Source organism: Vulpes lagopus, chromosome 15 (assembly GCF_018345385.1).
Source record: "Vulpes lagopus strain Blue_001 chromosome 15, ASM1834538v1, whole genome shotgun sequence".
Lineage (NCBI taxonomy): Eukaryota > Metazoa > Chordata > Mammalia > Carnivora > Canidae > Vulpes > Vulpes lagopus.
The window spans coordinates 48,973,036-48,994,212 of NC_054838.1; the positions used below are offsets into that span (position 1 = coordinate 48,973,036).

General features: G+C 36.2%; 1 protein-coding gene across 5 annotated transcripts in view; it reads left to right on the forward strand.

The window, feature by feature from the left end:
- ARHGAP42 (Rho GTPase activating protein 42) overlaps positions 1–21,177 on the forward strand; it is a 287,887-nt gene that overhangs the window by 90,934 nt on the left and 175,776 nt on the right. For 4 of the 5 annotated variants that reach the window (XM_041730578.1, XM_041730579.1, XM_041730580.1 and 1 more), the window contains exon 3: positions 1,412–1,473. The exons of the other annotated variant lie outside the window; for it this stretch is intronic. In XM_041730578.1, coding sequence (XP_041586512.1) covers positions 1,412–1,473 — 62 coding nt within the window. The remainder of the gene's footprint in view (positions 1–1,411; positions 1,474–21,177) is intronic. 5 annotated transcript variants of the gene reach the window in all.

The window sequence follows — 21,177 nt, forward strand, 5'->3', positions numbered from 1 at the left end:
TCTAAGACCATTAATGTGTTTATCAGATTAATCTTAGTCTCCCAGGTAACCCTTTGATTTCTCTTGGCAGCTGTGAATAAAATCCAACATGAAGTAATCATAGAGATAGCATTTTAAACCAGGTTAGTTAGTGTAAGCCTAGTAATTTTAAAAAGAGTGGAAGGAAAAACCATAGATTGTGATTTTTAAATTCTCTAATAGAAAACATTCTTTTTCTTAGTAAGTTCTGTTATAAGACTCTTGATTTATTTTCCTCACTTACTTGCTTTTATTGTAGGATTTATTCCAGACTTATTAGACTTTTGGTCTTACAGAATGTTTTCAATATTAGTATGGGTGAAAGAAATGGTAGGGAGCCTAAAGAATAAAGACATAGATGTGAAAGTTCAAAGCCTAAATAGAAATAATTTTTGCATTCATGTTTGTTTTGTTTTATAATCAAAACATTCTAACTTTAGTTATAGTAATTATAAGATATAGAAATTGATGTGGATGAATTATGGTTTTACAACTGCCATTTGGGACTGGGCATGTTTAAAGAATACGCTATCATAACTTCCTGTTTGTTTCTTGATTTATTCTCCCAGCGTCTCTGAGTATTCAATATTTTATTCGATACTTTTCCCAAGCCGGAGAGATTTGAGTTCAGATAGCTTTAGAAAGCTAAAGCTTTCTGAACTTGTAATGAGCACCAAAGGTTGTATGTAAGTGTTGAATCACTAAATTGTTCACCTGAAACTAATAATGCACCGTATGTTAATTGGAATTTAAATAAAAACTTAAAAAAAATAAAGCAGTGTTTCTCAACTTTAATATACAAATGGATTAACTGAAGATCTTATTAAAGTACAGATTCTAAGGTGAGGCCTGAATCTACATTTCTAACAAACTCCCCAAATACTAATGCTAAGAGTCCTTCTGGCCATGACCCAAGTACTACCTTGATATTACAGTAACACAGAATATATAATCTGGCTTAATATATCTATAGCTGTTGAGCTTCTAGAAAGAAGTCAGCGGGAGATGTTGCATTACTCAGCTACTAAGTATACCAGAATAGTATTGGATTTATTGCTTCTTAGAGATTTGATATATTCATTATTTGTAGTATTCTGTTTAGAATGTGCAATTTCAATAATAAACTTTTATTTATTTAAGTTTTAGACATTACAAGCATAATGTATTTCCCTTGTGTCTTTGAAGAAAACTTTTATCTGCAGTGCACAAATATCTATTATCTATAGTTATTAGTCATTGAGATCCTATTGTGTATACTGTTCTATGCTTATAGAAACCTCAAACCACAGAATATATACATATTTATAACTAGCTTCATTGTATTTATTCCTGTGCAGTTAGTTATTAGCAATGAAAGGAGGTTAATGCTTTTTTTTTTTTTTAATCTAAATAGCTCAGTCACTAAAAGAATTTGCAAGATTACTCATTGCAGTAGAAGAAGAAAGGAGGAGACTGGTAAGTCCTTTCCCCATTTTTTTAAGAATAAAGCTTTCTTTGGACATACTAGAAGAAAGATGAGACCTTCTCAATTAGACTGATCTATACCAGACCTTATAATCTGATACGTGTACTAAATGTACAGAAGATATTTCTGAATATGATTATCAGTTACTGCTAATGAGATACGCTATTTCTGTTTATCTCATTTGTTCATCAGATGTAAATCATCTTCACTTTGCTTTCCATTTCCTTCAGAGATACTGAATTTTTAATTTACTCTAATTGAGTAAACTTCTAAAAAGCTTCAGTGTTATAATAAAGATACATTTTAAGTATTATTATTTTTTTATTGAAGTTCGATTTGCCAACATATAGTATAACACCTAGTGCATCCTATCAAGTGCCCTCCTTATTGCCCATCACCCAGACAGACCTTCTAAGTATTAAAGACAATTCATGGAAGGAGCAAATAATTTTGCCAGCATGTTGGCAGGAGACTCTCTTTCTTTTCTTTTCTTTTCTTTTCTTTTCTTTTCTTTTCTTTTCTTTTCTTTTCTTTTCTTTTCTTTTCTTTCTTTTCTTTTCTTTTTTCTTTTCTTTTCTTTCTTTTCTTTTCTTTTTTCTTTTCTTTTTTTCTTTTCTTTTCTTTTCTTTTCTTTCTTTTCTTTTCTTTTCTTTTCTTTCTTTTCTTTTCTCTCTTCTCTTCTCTTCTCTTTTCTTTTCTTTTCTTTTCTTTTTTCTTTTCTTTCTTTTCTTTTTTTCCTTAAGTGTTGAGGAAACTTTCTTCAAAAGGTATATTTCAGTTGGGTTTTAAGGGCTGAGAGAATTTTGCTTGGTTTGGAAGAATGGGGAAAGCATTGTAGGTTGATGTATTAATTTATGTGACAGCATCAGAGCATAGTTGTTCATAATACATTTATTCATTTACCAATATAATTTGTACCATTTTGTTTAAGTATCTTTGAAGGCCTCTGTGATTTCCATTTGTATATGGGAAAAATAGTGGTACATATCCAGTAGGATCGTCATAAAGCATTTGTAGTGGTTAGATACATATAAGCCATTGTGGGAGACAGACCCATTCTGGGGAAGTCACAGAAAGCTTTTTTAATGGAGGTAAATTTGATTCGAGTCTTAAGACTAAACAGTACACTCTTTCAAGTACTTTATGCATAATCCTCACTCCAGTTCTATGAACTATGCAATAGAAGTCCAAGTTTGATGGGGATATGTAAGTAGGAGGTGTCTTAATGGCCCAGAGAGGAGCTGGTAATGAGAATGGGAAAAAGTGGTTAGGAAGATGTAAAAATAAAGTTGTTGATGGTGTGGAGGCCAGAGGAATATATAATCAGGTTGAGTGAGGTGGTTTTTCAAATCCTATGCACGTAGTTCAGGAGAATGATAGGCCAACTAGCATGGGCTATAATTTTAGAAAATGTATTTAAAGAATATGGGAAAGTATGTTGTAGTTTACAAGAGTAAAAAGAGCTAAAGAAATGTTCTTATAGCATTGAAGAAACCTGTTAGATAGCAGGGGAAAGGCCCTTCCTCTGAGATGGGAGGGAAGAAAGAGCATCAGGTGAAATGTGGAACTTTGGGTAGTCAGTTGTTTGGACAGGGGGCAATAGTGTCAGGAAGGCGTGCTCATCTGCTGTAAGAGGAGTTCATAGAAATAGTTTAGAAGGCCAAGAAGGAGCAGGTTATATAAGAGAAAAGGGACGATGGGTTCATGATAATGAGCCATTAAGGTGAACATCATAAATATGTCAAGGGAAGACTAATTACCATGCTTTCCTGGATATTTCAAGCAGTACCCAGAGCCATGGACTGAGCAGTAAAAAGAGCTGAGAGGCCAGATTTAAGTGGTGGGCATGGAGGATATGCTTGATTATAGGCACATGGGTTTGTGTAATATGAAAATGGGTCTTGATTGATTATAGTGATAGCTGAGGCAGGAGATGCCCTTAGAAAGCAGAGAGGGCAAGCACAGCTACTATGCTATGTTGACGGTTCACAGGCAAGCAATAAAAGACATTCTGGGACAGGGAAGTTGTGATCAGGAGTGATAGTTGAAACATGCTGAATTTGGCAGTGGAGTTGGTCCAGTTAGTGATAAAGTTAAGATGTGGCTAAGCAGGAAAACAGGCTTAGGAATCGAGAAGTTATGAGAATTTTGAGGTCATCCCAGATGATGACTGAACAAAAGACAAAGACCAATGAGAAGAAATGGCCGGGGAATGTGGCAGAGTGTCTTATAGGCAGTGGAAATGGAGATTGAAATGCTAGCCCTTAGTCTTTCAGAGATCTTCTTTTCTGTCTTCAGCCATGTTTCTTATGTTAGAGCAAGGAGGAAATTCTGCATTCACGAGTGAAGTCATGTTGTAGGTTTTGATTGCTTTACCTGTTGTTTCAAAGATGGTCTGAAATAAAGAATGCAAAATAATGAAGAAAAACCTATAGATAAAAGCTTAATGGATTGCATATCCACAAAGATTATGTAAAAGTAATTATTAAACACACTAAGTACTGGCGTGAGAAATCTTTTCTAGTCACATGATGTCACTACAACTGAAGGTATAGCCAGTAGCAGATTTTGTGCAAAGATGTGCTGAAGAATTTTTCTTTTAAAAGTTAGTATTTCATTTAGAAAGTAGAATATTTTAAGTGTACTAAGAGTATAAAGGAGTTCTGTAATTGATAGTTATTTAATTATGTTTTTTTCAGTGATAAGTCCTGATTTATTATATATTATTTGAAGTTGACCAAAATATAAGTATGTTAGAACAGCGACTACATAGACACCTAACAGTTTAATCAAATTCTCTTGTTCCCAGTGATTTACCATACTTAGTAAGATGAATACATCATATAGATAACCTAAAAGTTGTTTGCAGAAAAAAAAAAGCCCAAAGAAATATTGTTTTTTTGAAGAAATGGTACCTCTTTATAGCTTCTTACTAACTTGAAGTATTGAGTTAAAAAATTCTGGGGATCCCTGGGTGGCTCAGTGGTTTAGTACCTGCCTTCGGCCCAGGGCATGATCCTGGAGTCCCGGGATTGAGTCCCACGTCGGGCTCCCTGCATGGAGACTGCTTCTCCCTCTGCCTGTGTCTCTGCCCCCCCCCCCTCTCTCTCTCTCTCTCTGTCTCAAATAAATAAAATCTTAAAAAAAATTCCACTTTTGCCAACTAAAAATGCATAGTTTTAATGTGACAACAAAGTGACTCAGAGATAGTAATAGGAAATATCCATTTCAGAAACTTTTGAGGGTATGTTTATCCTCTCACTTCTTGCTGGAAAAAACATCTTCCAGGATGCAGTTTTTCAAGATGTTGACTGACATCTACCTCAAATATAAGAAGTAATTTAGTAGTCTTTTATGATGGCCTTAGTATAATACTGATTACTTACAGTGAGGATATTGGTATTGATGAGTAGCATGGGCTCTTTTTTTATTTTAAGTGCATCTTTATTTGAAATGTTAGAATTTTTCCCCATAGAATACAGCACTTAAATGATTAGAGATGCCCTAGGTCAGATGTCCTGTTATAAAGACTCAGTCTGTCCCCAGTGCAAGGAGGGGCATCTGAGCCATACAAGTTTCAGTTTCTAGACCGTTAAAGGAACTGCTCTGTACTTTGCATCAACAGTAACTTAGCTGTGCACACACTACCATTTTAGTTCAGGGTATTCAAAATTAATTTGAATAAATACTAACATACAAAGAGAGCATCCTAGGGAGCCATGGAATCCTCATTTGAGGCCTTCCGAAAGAGCTCGTGGTAACCTCTTTTTTGTTATTTGTATTGAAGCACTGAATTTGACTCTTCAGGCCTTTGGATTTGACATTCCCTCTCTCTGAGACCCTGGAACCACACTCTACCCATCATCTTTCCTTCTCAATACTCACCCTCTCGTTCCCTTGTTCTTTTTCCCCACTGGCTTTCTTTCTACTCCCCTAAATGTGTTGCTACAAGCTTCTTTTGGACTTAAACCTTTGCACTTGTCCTTTCTCTGCCTTGTCCTGATCCATATCCTCTCAAGACTGGTTCCATCTTGTCATTCAGACTTGAGCTCATATACTCCACTGGGGGTCTGCATTTTCCATATAGCCTAAATTAGTGCCCTTTAATCCTTGTGCATTGTGACAGAAATACCTGCTCTCATGCAGCTTGCATTCTACTGGGCAAACATTAAACAAATGATTTCTGTTGGTGTTGAGTGCTAAAAAGAAAAATAATGCAGCTGGTAGAGGATCCTGACACTTACTGAGGTGAAGGAAGAGATAGGGAAAAATAGTTATGATTTTGAATCTATTTAGGTGCCTCTTGGCTATCTAAGTCACCTTGTCTAGGGAGCAGCTGGATATATGAATCTGGAGTTCAGGGGAACACATACATTTTGCAGTTGCTGACATACAGGGGATTTAAAGCTATGGGAATGTATGAGATTATCCAGTCTTTGAGTGTGTAGACAGAAGAGAAGAGGTGGGAGGATTGAGTCCTGGGGTGCCGTGAGTCCAGACTTTGGTCAGATGAGATAGAATCAACAAGGAGATTTAGATCAATAGGAGAACCAGGAGAAAGCTTTTGGACTGCTTGCTCAAAGTCTCATATTTTCACTTGGCTATACTGAGATGTAGGATGATATTGAAGGGAAAGGTATAGCATGTAGACCCAGAGACTGCAGGGTTCTTCAGATCGGAGGGTCCAGATCTAACCTGTCCTATACTGCTCCTCTCTCCCTTCCCCCGCCTCTTGACACATGTGGACTATGTGTATAGCAGTATAGACATTTTTTTCTTAGTTGTATCTTTGTCACCATTTGAGGAAGCCTCCGTTTCAGAATATTTTAGCTCTTGTTTATCTTGAAGAATTTGTACAGATGAACTTATTTCTTATAGTTTCCATTTTGATTAATATAAGAAACTAATTACTTATTTTAACCATTACTACCCACAACATTCACATTTGACCTCTGTCAATTATAAATTTTGCTTTAGGTTTCCCAGGATTTATATTCTTTCTATTCACTGCTCAGATCAGTCTTTTTTATACTCATGTAGTGGTAATACTTTCCTCCACTGGGCTAGGTGTCTGGGTATTACTTTGGAACAAAAACATTCTTGAGGGACTGGGAGGGGAAATTTACAACCTTAGCAGTTGTTTCTTTTATAAGAATATTAAAATCTTTATTTTTCTTTTCTTACATTTTTCTAAAGTACAAGCAATCCAACATAAGGATTAATAAAGGATAAAGTCAAACGTGTCCTTTCTTTCTTTAGGTTCCAACAAAATTAGATCTTTATTTAAAAAAGAAAAAATATGCTAGAAATGTGAATTACTTGGTGGTTATTGACACAAGATTTTGAGTTGTTATGAGTCTCAGATATTTAAAAAATATGTGATACCTAATATGTTAGACACTTGTCATATGTGACTACTGAGCACCTGAAGTGTGTTAGTTTTTATGTAGTTTGTATCATATTTCTGTTGGGAGGCTGTAGGTGGTAACTGACCTGGGGCCTTTTCAAGGTACCAGGCACTGCTATGGTTGCTTCATATTTTTAACTAATCTGTTTTCAGCAACCCTCTGAGGTGTATGCTATTAATATGCCCAATTTAAAGAAGAGCAAGCTCAAAGACGCATAGCTAATAAGTAGTATTGCGAGGGTTTAAAACCAGGCTGTTCGGTTATAGAGCCTTCGCATAATCCACAATATTACAAACTAAGGCTCTGTTTTAATTAAAAATTGGATAATAACAATAGCAAACATGTGTTGTTAATATAGTATGTGAGATGCTCTGGTGAGTGTTTTAGGTATATTATTTTAATATCTTACAAAAATTAGGGACGAGCACAGGCATTATGCATTTTGAAATTAGATTAATTTTCAAATTTTTCATCATATTTAAACAGGCATATATTTCATCAAAAACTCAATCCATCACCCAATTGATATTTTCCACATCAAATTTTGGCATGTGGGACCCCAAAATATGCACTAAACCTATTTAAGTTCCCTCCCCCACCCTTTACCTGCTCCCCTACTCCCATCACAATCTTCAAATCAAGGATTCACAGAATTGGAGAATGTTTTAAATGTCAAAAATTTCATGTCATATTTTTCTTGATTAAATGTGATTTCCTTTTGCCATAAATGTTTGCATTGCTCATAACCCATCAGTAGGTAAGGTCAATTAATCCTTGAGTTTCTGTCATTGGTACTGTTATATACTAAATCCAATGGTCTGTGAAGTAACCCAGTTACTTTTATTATCTCAGATAAATGAAGCATAGTATGCTAACATTCTACATGCATGACTATTGATTATATTTCTGGTATATTGTAGGTTAACTTTTATTGGAAACAAACTTTGGGTGTTCTGGGCTATACACCAATATTTTTATACTGTGATTTCACTTGAAATAAAAAAAAAGCCATTTCAATGTTCTCCATGTACAAAGTTCTGATTTTCACATTTATTGAATTGCAGACATTCCCTGTGATTTCCATTATTTGGTGAAATACTAAGGTAGACTTGAGAAGTGGCAGATAACACACAATTCAGCATGGCTGCAACACTAGTAGATTTAATTTTTTGTTGATCAACAGTTCTAGTACTCATTTGTATTTTTTAAAGTGTGCAAAGTCCTTTTTTTTTAAGATTTTGTTTATTTATTCATGAGAGACACAGAGGGAGAGAAAGGGAGAGAGAGAGAGAGAGAGAAGAGAAGAGAGAGGCAGAGACGTAGACAGAAGGAGAAGCAGGCTCCATGCAGGGAGCCCAACGTGGGACTTGATCCCAGGATTCCAGGATCACCCCCTGGGCCGAAGGCAGGCGCTAAACCACTGGGCCACTCAGGGATCCCCAAAGTACTTTTTTATACACTTTTATTTTATCTTTACCGCAACCTGAAACTGAGCTCAGACTGTAAATGAGTTATTCTAGATAGTACATACCAGTAGTAAAGGACAGAGCTGAAGATATTGATTGACCAAAATTTAGTAGTGTTTAACACATACAGAAAAAGAAAAGTTGGTTGTTGAGAGTTATCACAGCTTCTTATTTATCATTTTTCAGATCAAGTTCATTATGGACTAGTATAAGAGAAACTTTCTTTGAGTAAAATTCATTAATTCAGTATGAAGGGCTTGAATAGGGTAATTCCTAGGATTTCAGAAAATACTTCAAAGTGTTCATACTTAGGAATTATGTCTTTTGATTTTAAATTGAAAAAGACTTAGGACACTTAGAGGGAAATGTTTGTCAAAGTTTTTCTTAAATCATTTTAGAGATTTTTCTTTTATTTATTCATGAGAGACACAGAGAGAGAGGCAGAGACACAGGCAGAGGGAGAAGCAGGCTCCCTCCATGGAACCTGATGCGAGACTTGAACCCAGGACCCCAGGTCATGACCTGAGCCAAAGGCAGATGCTCACACTGAGCCATGCAGGCATCCCTGTCAAAATTCTAAAATTTTCTTTTAATAGGCATGATATAGTAGTCAGACAGTGAAACCTACCCTGGCAGGCTGCTTTTTAGTTATTTTGTTGCTCATTGATCTTTCTATCCCAGAGTATAAGAAAGAGGGATAAAATAGATAAATCTGAGACTCGATGATCTTGTTCCTTATTAGCTCTTGAAAAAGAATACTTAGAAAGAAGGTTGTGGGGCAAGCCCGGGTGGTGCAGCGGTTTAGCGCCGCCTGCAGCCTGGGGTGTGATCCTGGAGACCCGGAATCGGGTCCCACGTTGGGCTCCTTGCATGGGGCCTGCTTCTCCCTCTGACTTTGTCTCTGCCTCTCTCTCTCTCTCTCTGTCTCTCATGAATAAATAAATAAAACCTTTTTTTTTTTTTTTTTAAGAAGGTTGTGTTTTCCTTAGTAAAATTAAGGTTTACCTGCTTTTAGAAGTACTGCTGTCATGGCTAGCTGTCAGCCAAGGGAAATTAGCTGGTGCAAATTTAAAAATCTATGTGTATTTTGGAATATCAGTTTCACAAATATCTGGGTATGATTTTTGTGTACGTGTGTGTGATTGGTGCCATTCTCACAGCTGGCATTTCTTGGGTATATGTCAAATTCCTAGATTTAAAGATTTATAAATGAATATCTGATAGTAGGCATACAGTCTTTGTTTTTTTGTGTTACACAAGATCCCTCTATTTTTTTTTTTTTTTAAGATCAACCTTGACTGTATGGAAGGAATTAAAGGGAACTTTTCTATCAGAGAGTTCTATTTGAAAAGCAATTAATTTAAAATAGGATACTTGGATTAAAAAAAAACAAACAAACTTTTACATGGTTTTTCAGCCAAGATACAAACTGGAATTGAAGATTTCCTTTTTTGTCTGGCTACTATGGCATGATTCTTTAGATGTGAAGTTTTCTGTTGCTTAGGGCTGTCACTATTCATATAAGCTACAATAGCCTGCTGCTGGACACAGCGCCTGTGCTGCCCATCTCTTTCCTCCCATCTCTAGTTCTTGCATCTTCCTGTCTCTGTCATTTATCTCAGCTGTATAGGCTGCTTTACTTTGTTATCTTCTAATATCATATCATGTTGAAATCTTTCTATCTTCACTTTGTACTTTCAAAAATACCTTTACTCTGATGTTGGCCATCATTTCTCATTGATATACTTGGAGATATGCTAGTTTTTCCTACATTTATAAACCATGTTCTGATTTTTTTGACAGGATGTACAAAGATACTTTAATATTATAAAGGATGAGTATATAGAATGTCATTGTGTAATAGCCCCACAAAAGTTTTTTAAGACCTGGATGGTGCATTTAATTTTATAAGGCAGAGAAAATAAACCTAAGTACAAGTAAAGTAGACTAGAAAAACATTGATAAAAGAGATCATGAAGGGAAATCTTAAATCATGTAACAAAGTTATGAATGGTTGGGAAATATCAGCTGACAGACTAACCAGATACTCAAAAATAAGAGGTTGAAGTATTCTTCATTGTATTCTTTCTATTCATTCTTCAAGTATTCTTCATTCTTCATTCTTCATTTTGTCTTTATTTGTAGAATTAAACCATAGTCACAGTGTTTATGTAGTACCAAAGAGGTCGCAAGTTTAATTACCATCAGGATAAAAGAGAATGAAGGCTTTTTTAAAAAAACTGAGATAATCATAAATTCACACACGATTATAAAGAATAATACAGAAATTGGGTGTATTGTTTATCCAATTTCTCTTAATGTTAACATTTTGTAAAATCAAAGTATAATAGCTTATTATATTTTACATAAATTATAATATTAATTAAAAGTAACAGATTATTCAGAAACTTGCCATTTGTCTTAGAATTCATAATTGAAATACAAAATCTGTTAGTGGATTCTTATCAAGATGCCTTGTGTTATTTCACATTGAGATTTGTTATTTGTGTGTCAACCAGGCTACTCATTTGTAAGGCAAATAGAAAATTGGTGGTAAAGACACTCTGGGTATTTCATTTATCCATGGGAAACACCATGTTGCATGTGAGATTCTGGAGCAACTAGAATCATAGACTCGGATGCCTCTAAGAGGCTTTTTGTCTCTTTCATTTGTTTGTCAGCTTCATTCTTAGATGGCTTCCTCCACAAGATGAGTCATAAACACTGCCACTGTACCTTGCAGAAGTTCTTTCTGGAGGGGCCTGTCTAGTTCCCCTTGGTAAATTCAAAAAACAAAAACAAAAACCAACTTTAAAATGAACTCTTCTGATTGGCTCAGTCCAGGTCACTTAAAGACCCTTGACCAATCACTCAGGACCAAGGGGACAGAGTGTGTTGCATGTGTTCCTTTGAATATTAGGACTATTTTCAGACACAAGGGAATTATTGTGATTTGGAAATTACCCAACTCTTGGATATTACAGCATAGTAATGGCCTTAAAAAGTTTCCAGTTAACATTGTCATGTGAACAGAATAGTATGATAGTGCATTGTGTCTGAAATTTTACAGGACTCGGAAAACACTATGTCCATTCATCCAAACAGTAGAAACATTCACTTAAAAATCAGGAAACAGACAAGGATGTACACTATTCCTCCTTAAATTCTATATTGTTTTGGAAGGCCCAAGTCTGTGGAGTAAAATAAAACCAATGGCAGAAAAGGTGTAAGACTTAATTTAGTTTATTTCATTGTGTCATTTCTTGATATGATTATCTCACATAGAAAATTCTAAATCTATACAGAATTTGTTAGAAATAAGAGTCTAGCCAGGTTGATAGTCATAAATTACATTGTGGTACACAACTTCAACTTGCAGCAAAAGAATGACTTAGGAATAACTCAGCAAAGGATGTGTAGGACTTTTGTGTGTGAAATCATAAACCTTTATTTTAAGATATTAAAGGAAAACTAAATAGAAAAAGTTCATAGTGAATCAGAAAAGGAATGATTTTAGCCAGCTGTACTAAAAGAGACAAGAGAATTTACTGTAACAATCTAACTTACAGAAATTTGATTAACTTGTCACTAGTGTAGTGGTAAACCACAGGCTGCTCCTAAAGATAGTATATTAACTTTTTTCATTTGGGAGTGTGGTTACTCTATGAGGACCTCACTTTAACCATATTTCCAGACATCTGCCAAACTTTTGGATCTTTCAGACAATTTCAACAGTAGAAACCCTGAAAAACGGGTGTACTCTTCATTTCTATAACCATATCTAGCTATATGGCAGAAAAGTGCTCTGCATAGTAATTGCTGTGTTTCTGTTAAAGTCTCTCATGGCAAAATAAAATATCCCCACTGATCTGGGATTTTTCATTCTGTTCACTGTATATTCCATCCACAGTGTAATTTCTGTGCACCACATAGAATACTACTGAAGTGATGCAAACAAAATGCATTTTTGTTGTCAACATGAAACCAGAATGCAAAGTTGAGAAAGTCTCAATTCCAGTCTCAATTGATGAATTGATGACATCAAGTAAAACCCTAAGATCCTTAGGATTTTTTCTTTTTTCTTTCTTTTATAAAGACTGTTCTGCTTTTCCCAAAGTGTAGAACAGAAACCACCAGCAATATGTTAGATATTAAGTATTATATGAATGGACATCTTATATTTTAGTAGTTCCATATTTATTTTAATGTGGATTTAATACAAATATTGCTTTGGAGGAAACTTAGTAGAAGTGAATCAGTTTATAAAATGTGGGACATGGATATGGCCAAAATCATGGATATGGCATGTGAATGAGTGACATCTGGGAATCCATGGAGTAGATGGGATATATATGCTTTAAGTGCCTTTCATTTTGATTGTCTTCTGTGACTATATACAGAACATTGTCAACAACTACCTCCAAGTTTACTACCTCATTTGTGGAGCTTATATCAAAACAACAACCTCACCAAAACCCAGAACTATCTCATTTCTTTTTAGTTTCTTCTGAAAGAATAAGCATTCATATAGTGAACACATTAATGATAGGTTAATTCAGATACTACTTATATCTTATGCTGAAAGATCGAAGCTCTAAATTGTAGAATTTGGGTACCTTTATAGGAAAGCAGCTGTAGACCAGTATGCATAGCATAGTTTAATTTTTATTTACAAAACAATAATTCTATAACCTTCTACATTACTATCTTTCCCAACTATTTCAACAATTTATTCAAATATATTTTGATCTCCAGGAGCTGAGTACAGAGCTGTGGGCAAAAAGTTTCTGTCTTCTAGTTGGCAGAGATAGACATACCAAATAAGTAAGTCAGTGTGTATTACCAGTTAGTAATAGGTACTCTGGAAAAATAAAGGTGAACGAGGATAGGAGGTGAGGCCTGTTTTAATGGTGTTGGTGTGTAATTGGAGGGTTATAAGTGTGTTTTAATGTAGGGTAGTCAGAGAAGACTTCAGTGATTATGGTCACTGAAGCAGAGACCAGACAAAAGAAAGAGCAGTTAGTCCTGCAAGTCTCTGAAGGGAGTGCTTTTAGAAGAGGTCACAGAACTCAGTATCAAGTGCAAAGACCCTGAGGCTGGAGAGTATTTGGGGTATTTAAGGAACAGCTTAGAAGAAGCCAATACAGTTAAAGCAAAGGAGCAAATGTGAAAATGAGAAGAGATGAAGTGGGATGGAGTGGAGTGATGGGGGGATGTGAAGAGTATGGAGGGTCCTGCAAGGAGCTGGACTTTTGTTCTATGGAAGGGTCTTTCAGCAGAAGAATGGCAGGAACTGACCAAGAATTTTAAAGGATTACCCTGACTGTTACGTTGACTACAGATGATAGAGAATAAGACTGAATACTTACCTCTTAACTGGGGATACCACTCAGGAAGCTACTTGGGTTATTTCATTAGGTAAAAGACTATGGTGACTTGCATCCGGATGAAAGTGGTAGAAGTGATCAGATTCTGGCTTATGTGTAGATAATACCAGTAGGATTTGGTGATTGATCAACTATGGATTGTGGGAGAGATGAGGCCACTATGTTTCATAGGAGTGGTTTCTCTACCTCAGTACTATTGACATTTTGGACCAGATAAATTTTTCTGAGGGACTTCTGTCCTGTGCATTGTATCTCATGTTTAGAGACTTCTCTGGCCTCTACACTCTTCATGTATTCCTAACCCCATACCACCGCCCCCACTGCCAAGTTACAGCAACCAAAAATGTCTTCAGACATTTTGTCCCTTAGGGGGCAAAGCCAACCTGCTGAAAACCACTTACTCAGATTTTTATCCTGATAGGGATCCTTAGGTGGAATGGTCATGGTGGGGGACAGGTATGTATAGTGGGTATTCTCCAGAATTTCATTTCAGACATATTTAAGTATTAGCCAGTCAGCTGGACCTGTTGAGTAAGGAGTCAGGAGAAGTCAGGGCTATAAAAGAAATTTGGCAATCATCAATATATAAGTGGTATTTAAATTCACTGGAGGTTGGATGAGATTATACTGAGAATGAGAGTATTAAGTAAAGGGGTGAAGTTTAATTGACAAAATTGTAAATATATAATGAATATAGTGGTTCCATGAAGAGAATACCTAAGAGTGACATTAATATTAACAACTTTGAAAAAATATATTAATAACTTTGTGTTTTTCAAAAATTATGGTAAAATATACGTTATTTAGTTTACCATCTTACCCATTTTTTAAGTGTGCAGTTTAGTAGTAAGTATATTCATTATTGTGTAGCCAGTCTGCAGAACTTTATCATCTTGCAAACCTGAAACTCTGTGCCCATTAAACAACTCCCCAGTTCCCCTTCCCTCAACTCCCAACTGCCATCATTCTACTTTTCTATTTCTATGAGTTCAACTACTTTAGATACTGCATGTAAGTGGAATCATACAATATTTGCTTTTTGTGACTGGCTTCTTTCACTTCACGTAACACGCTGAAGGTTTGTCCATGTTGTAGTATGTGTTGGAATTTATTTCCTTTTTAAGACTGAAGAATAATCCTGTGTGTGTATATTTCACATTTTGTTTATCCATCTGTTGGTGGATACTTGGATTGTTTGCACCTACTGCCTATGGTGAATAATGATGGTATGCATGTGGGTGTGTAAAATATCTTTTCGAGACCCTTCTTTCAGTCCCTGTTAATTTTTTGAGGAGCCATCACATGTTACCCACAGAAGCCGGCCCATTTTACAATCCAACCACCTTTGCACAAGCTTCCAATTTTTCTATATCCTACTTAACATCTCCCCTAACACTTGGCTGTTTCCTGATTTGTTGATAGAAGCCATCCTAATGGGTGTGACAACTTTGGGGTTTGGGGCGGGCAAGTATGTATGCTTTATATCCATGAATTTAAAAGGTCAATGAATGTTTTAAAGTAACAGGAAACCGTATTTCAGAAGACACTGATGAAGAACATACATTATGGTAGGGCAGAAAATGCCAGACATCACCTTTTTTTTTTTTTCTCTACATGTTTTAAGTTGTTAAATGATCAAGAATGATGATTGTTTTGGCAACAAGTGTATAATCTAAGGTATGTTTATACACTGGATAGTTCAGTCATTTGAAGGTTCGTTATTTTAATTGGTAACAGTTAGGTAACAGTAATCTTCTTTACCTTTTGTTCTTTTTCAGGCAAATGTTTAAAACAAAGGTTTTACTGCCAGATCCAGAAAATGAGAATAGTTTAATATTTTCATGTAGACTTCTCTTTATTTTATAACTGGAGCTTGAAAGGAGGTGAGATGAGCCACAGTGGATGGATGATAAAACTGAGAGTTTAGGTAGCTTCATAGAGTTTCATCATTGCCTTGTTAAGCAATCTGATAGCATGCAGAGAGCTAGGCCTAGAACAAAAGAAAGATAAAGTTCAGCATCTCTGTCCTCTACGCACTAAATACTGATAAGAGACTTCTGACCCAATGCCCCCAGCTCGGATAAGCCAAAATGTCTCCAGACATTGCCAGACATCCCCAGTTGAGAACCCCTGGATTAGTGTGTTTACTGGGGACCCATTTCTAGTGTATTTTGTAGGATGTCCCTTGATGTTATCTGATTTATAGTTAATTCAGGGTGCTTACTGGTCTTCTAGATGTAATAAGCTCTCAAGATAGGGGTGGTTTCTTGTCTTTATTCTCTTTAATGCCTAAATGTTATTTTTTGGTAGTAAGTTGAAGCTCAGGAAATTGTTGCTGAATTGAATTCAGATGAAGTATATTTGTATAATTAATGTTGCTTAACCTCTTCTGATGTCACTCTTGCACATTCTTATTTAATCCTTGCATCCACTGTTTGAGCTAAGTTCTATTATCCTACTTTTATAAATGAAAAATTGAGGCCTGTGTATTGATGTTTATAAGTAGCAGAACTGAAAAACCAACCTGTATGCAGAAGTGCAGCTCTTAAGCACACAACAGACTGCTTGCTTCTCTAGCTGTTTTCATCCTCAACAATTTGCAGGGCCTTGAATGAGGTCTTTGGTTAGTGAGTACTGATATAGTTCATAGAACCAAAGCAGTATTATAATCATCTGTCTATAGGAATGTCATCAGAATTCCAGCTTGGCATATCATTTATTGCTTTCATGAAGTAATTTCATAAGTTACAAACCATTCATACTGGCTTCACTAGACTAAGAATGGGTCTAACATGGGGAGACCATAAGCAAAGAGAATTATATTGCCTGAAAAAGGCTAGGTATGTCTGCTGATTTACCCCCGACTGCATGTCTGCCTGTTTCTGCCACCCTCCTTCTTCTAGAGTTATCTGGTTCCCTTTAATTTTGTTAGCTTCTTGGCCAAGCCAGGACTAGCTTGTGTAAATGCAGTCACCTATTAACCCATTACTCACCCATTATCCTTGTCATCTGATGGCCTCTGTGCTATAATGAATATTGTAGGGAATGAGTAAGAGAAGTGTCCTCTCCCCAGGTACTGTTATTGGTGGAGATGTATGTAAGTAGCATCAGTGATGCACCAACTGATGAAAGCAAGAAACGCTGCACAGGTAAAGTGTTAGGGAACTCAGAGGAGGGAGAAATTACTTTTAATTGAAAGGATTTAGAAAGGCTTTGTGGAAGAGACTAGCATTTGTACCAGATCTAAAATGACATATGCCAGCAACAGCAGGTGGAGAAGAAGAGGAGAGGAGGAAAGCTAATGTCAAGTGACAGATGTGAAGTATAGAGAGAAAAGGACTGTTCAGCTGGGCTACCTGTTCCTGGAGTGAGTATTGGAGAATGTATTCCTCAAAAGGATAAAATTTAATTGTGCTTTTGTAAATTAGAACTTGTTTGTAAACAGGAAAATGCAAGGCAGACCGATAAGTCCTGTGTGTCCTGGTTCAAGCTCAAGGTGGTATGGTTCTTTGGTTTGTGGAAAGTTTTGTCTGGTTGGAACTATCTGAGAAAGCTGATCCTTGACAGTTGGTTAAAATTTCAGCCACATGACCACATACAGGTGGCAGAAAAAGCACTGCAATAGGAAAGCGAACATGAGCACATATTAGGGGATGTGACAACATGAGTTGCTTTAGAGGGAAAAACTTGGTTTGAGTGATAAGGGTAGAATTTAAAAAAAAAATCCATGTTATAGAAAACCTAGAAGTTAGGTAAAGAGTTTGGACATAGTTCAGAAGACAGTAGTAGAACTTCAGTGAGTGTTTGTAAGTTACGTCATTAGAGGTGGAGGACTTGGTATGTTACTCCCTCAAAAGCAGGGCTTTGATTCATTTTTGCATTAATAACATTAGCAAGGGACCTGGATTAATAAATGCATACTGAATAAACCTATTTTATTGGTAGTGATATAGGGCTTTTGTATTAATGCTGAGAGGAAATGAGGTCCTAAATGATAGGTCTACTATTATTATAGTTGGAGAGAGTGAGAGGTGGAAGCAAAGAATGCGTGGAAATAGAATGGAAGAGGCACCGGATTGTGTGGGAGTGAAGGGCATCAGAGACAAAAGAGATGGATGTGGCAGTGAGTTACTCTGAGAATGGCAGTGTTAGTGGAGGTAAGGCTGAATGGGGGAGAGTGGGGAAATGTGTTGAGTTTTGCTTGGGATATTTTAGGAGAGGCAGCATAACATAATGGTTAAAAACATAGAATATGAAATCAGTGTATCTGCCTGTCATTAGCTGTGTATGACCTTGGGCACATGACTGTAACATGTGTATGTTTCAGTTTCCTCGTTAATAATAGAATAACAACCTTCCCACTGTAGAATATTTATGGGAATTAACTGAATTAGTATTAATAAAACTCTTAGAACAGTACAGGCTACATTAAGTCCGTATAATTATTTTTTAAATAAAATCAGATTACTATGGAGCTTTTCAAATCTATATCCAAATGCAGAATAATGAAGGGGTTTAAGGTTAGAACATGAATAGCTTGATTTTTAAGCCCAGGAACTACTTTATCCCCTCTTGATATTCAGGAATTCTTGATTTAAGAATATTAAGAGTATTCCTCTTGAGTTTTAGTACTGCTTTTCCATCCCTGGCATTTGCCATTTTTTGAATACAGACCCCATATTGACTCCTACTTCTGGGTTATTAGGTATTCCAAGGTAGAGTTAGAACAGGGTAAGCCAGAAACAGATGAAGACCAAAGTCACTATGTGATGTCCTTGATATGTTTCAAGGCTGCAAAGGCCAGTATTTGCCCAGTTGTTAAATGATGTCACTTGGTGTTCTCATCTGCAGAGGGTCTCTTGAATGTGCTTTGCCACCATTTGTAATGTTACCAAGAGAATAAGAAAGCATCTATTTACATTTCTTTGGAAAGTTTTTTTTTAATAAATTAATTTTTATTGGTGTTCAATTTACCAACATACAGAATAACACCCAGTGCTCATCCCATCAAGTGTCCCCCTCAGTGCCCGTCACCCATTCACAGTCACCCCCCGCCCTGCTCCCCTTCCACCACCCCTAGTTCATTTCCCAGAGTTAGGAGTCTTTATGTTCTGTCTCCCTTTCTGATATTTTAAAGAGACTTTAATGGTTGCCTGGATGGCTCAGTTGGTCGAGTCCAACTCTTGATTTCGGCCCAGGTCATGATCTCAGGGTCCTCAGATTGAGCCTGGAGTCACACTCCACAATGGGCTGTGGAGCCTGCTGAAGATTTTCTCTTCTCTCTCTCCATTTGTCCCTCCCCCCATCTAAAAAATGATAAAAATAAGTAAACTTTAAAAAGATAAAACTTGAATCAAATCATTCTTTAAGAAGACTCTCCATTTTAAGAAGGCAAATTGTTAAATCATTATTATAGCTAATGAATCAGTTTATGCTGTTATATTTATGATATTGCATAGTAATATTTTGGTTTTATTTAAAAAAAAGAAAGAATGAAAGAACGAAAGAAAGAAAAGAAAAAGAAGAGTTCCATAATAGTAGACTGGAACCATGAGCACAGTTTCACATCTTTTTAGTAGGTAGAGGCATGGAGTGGTTACTTTTTTACTTTAGTAATATATTATTACAAAATAATATATTATTTTGAGGGGTGCATCTTCATCTTGAAATATCAATGTAGTTGTTAATTTCAGTATTGGTTTAGTGCATAAAGGTTCACTTTATGATCCAGGAATATGTTTGTCACAAATGTACCCAAGTCTGTTCTGGAACAGAAGTATTCAGTCATTAGGTTTTTGTTTGTTTTAAATTAAATGGTTTTTTTTTTCCAGCTCTCTGGAGAGATGTGAGAAAAGGATCTGACTTAGCCTTGGGGTAAGGCTTACTGTCAACTTATATAGAAAAGCCCAGTGTAAACATGAAGCATTTAGAAAACACTGATTTGTTGAACTGTGATGTTAAGTACAAAGGGGAATCTTAGAGGTTGAAAGAGATGGGTATAGAATGAAATACTCAGACCTTGTGGTAACCAAGACTGGGTGGATTTTGGTTTGGAGAAAACAGGTAGATTCGAGGCTCTTTCAGGTTGGAGGAGCTAAGGCCCTGAGTAAGCAGGGAACCTGTTGATATATATAAATAGTAAAGAGGTTTGTCTCATGGAGCAAAGTGTAGGCAAGGGAAAGCAATGGGAAATATGACTAGAGCAAGGCTTTGTTTTGTAGTTTGGAAATGCTATCTCTTAGTTTCCAGAAAATCAAATTTCAAGTGCTGGTGAGCTGTTGAGGGAAGGGAGAAGTAGCATGACTTTTGGCAGCCTGTTCAAAATGAGGAAGAATCTTCCCATTTTTCTATCAGTAGGAGTAAAATGTGGCTTTAAATTAGCGTTTGTGTGTCTAGGCAAGTTATATTCCTTCCCTACCCCCTCAAAAAAAAAAAAAAATCAAGTAAAAGAAAACCGAAGAAGGATCCCTGGGTGGCGCAGCGGTTTGGCGCCTGCCTTTGGCCCGGGGCACGATCCTGGAGACCCAGGATTGAATCCCACGTCGGGCTCCCGGTGCATGGAGCCTGCTTCTCCCTCTGCCTGTGTCTCTGCCTCTCTCTGTGTGACTATCATAAATAAATTTAAAAAAAAATAAAAGAAAAAAAAAGAAAACCAAAGAAACAGCAGACATCTTTTCTCCTTTTATTGCCTTTAAAAAAAAATTCAACTTAGTTCTTTTTCATTAACTTATGTTTCTCCTTGATAGTCTCTTCCTACATATTTACGTTTCCTTTCAGTGTACTTGAAGCAATAGTTTATTATAACTGAACATCTTGAGCAGTGTGTATGTGTATTCATTCTAATTTTACTGTAATCAAAACCAAATTCATGAGTGGTAAATGATGGTTTTATTTCTAGTGACTCTAGATTTAAATCACTTTCAGAGCAAAATTGTATTTTTCTCCTGATTTATTAATCTAGATAGGAGATGCTACCCATGTGAATATCCAGTGACTATCCTTGAGGCAGAGAAATGTATGAGTAAAACAGTCATTAGTGTGAAGTTGCCTTACCATTTTCCCAGAGGTAATCCTTCCACAGGACTCAGGGTCAAAAACCCTGTCTAGAGTGTGGCATTTGATCTTCTTGGAGTTGAGGACACGATTCACTACTTACACAGAACACAAATGCTTTCAGTAATTTGGCTCTGCAATAAAAACTTGGAATTTCCTTAAAGTACAACCTTAATTCAGTTTGAGTTCATTTGTAAAGTTTAGGGTGTATCTTTAGACTTAGGAATTTCTGATGGTTGAATATTTCTCCGTATTTTTTCACATTTATATTTCTAATATCAGTGCCTAGATACATTTCTGTTGAATCACTGGTGGATTGTAGGGGCGGGTGGTGGGGTAAGTACATCACGTTTTTAGTCACCTTTTATAATGGTAATAAA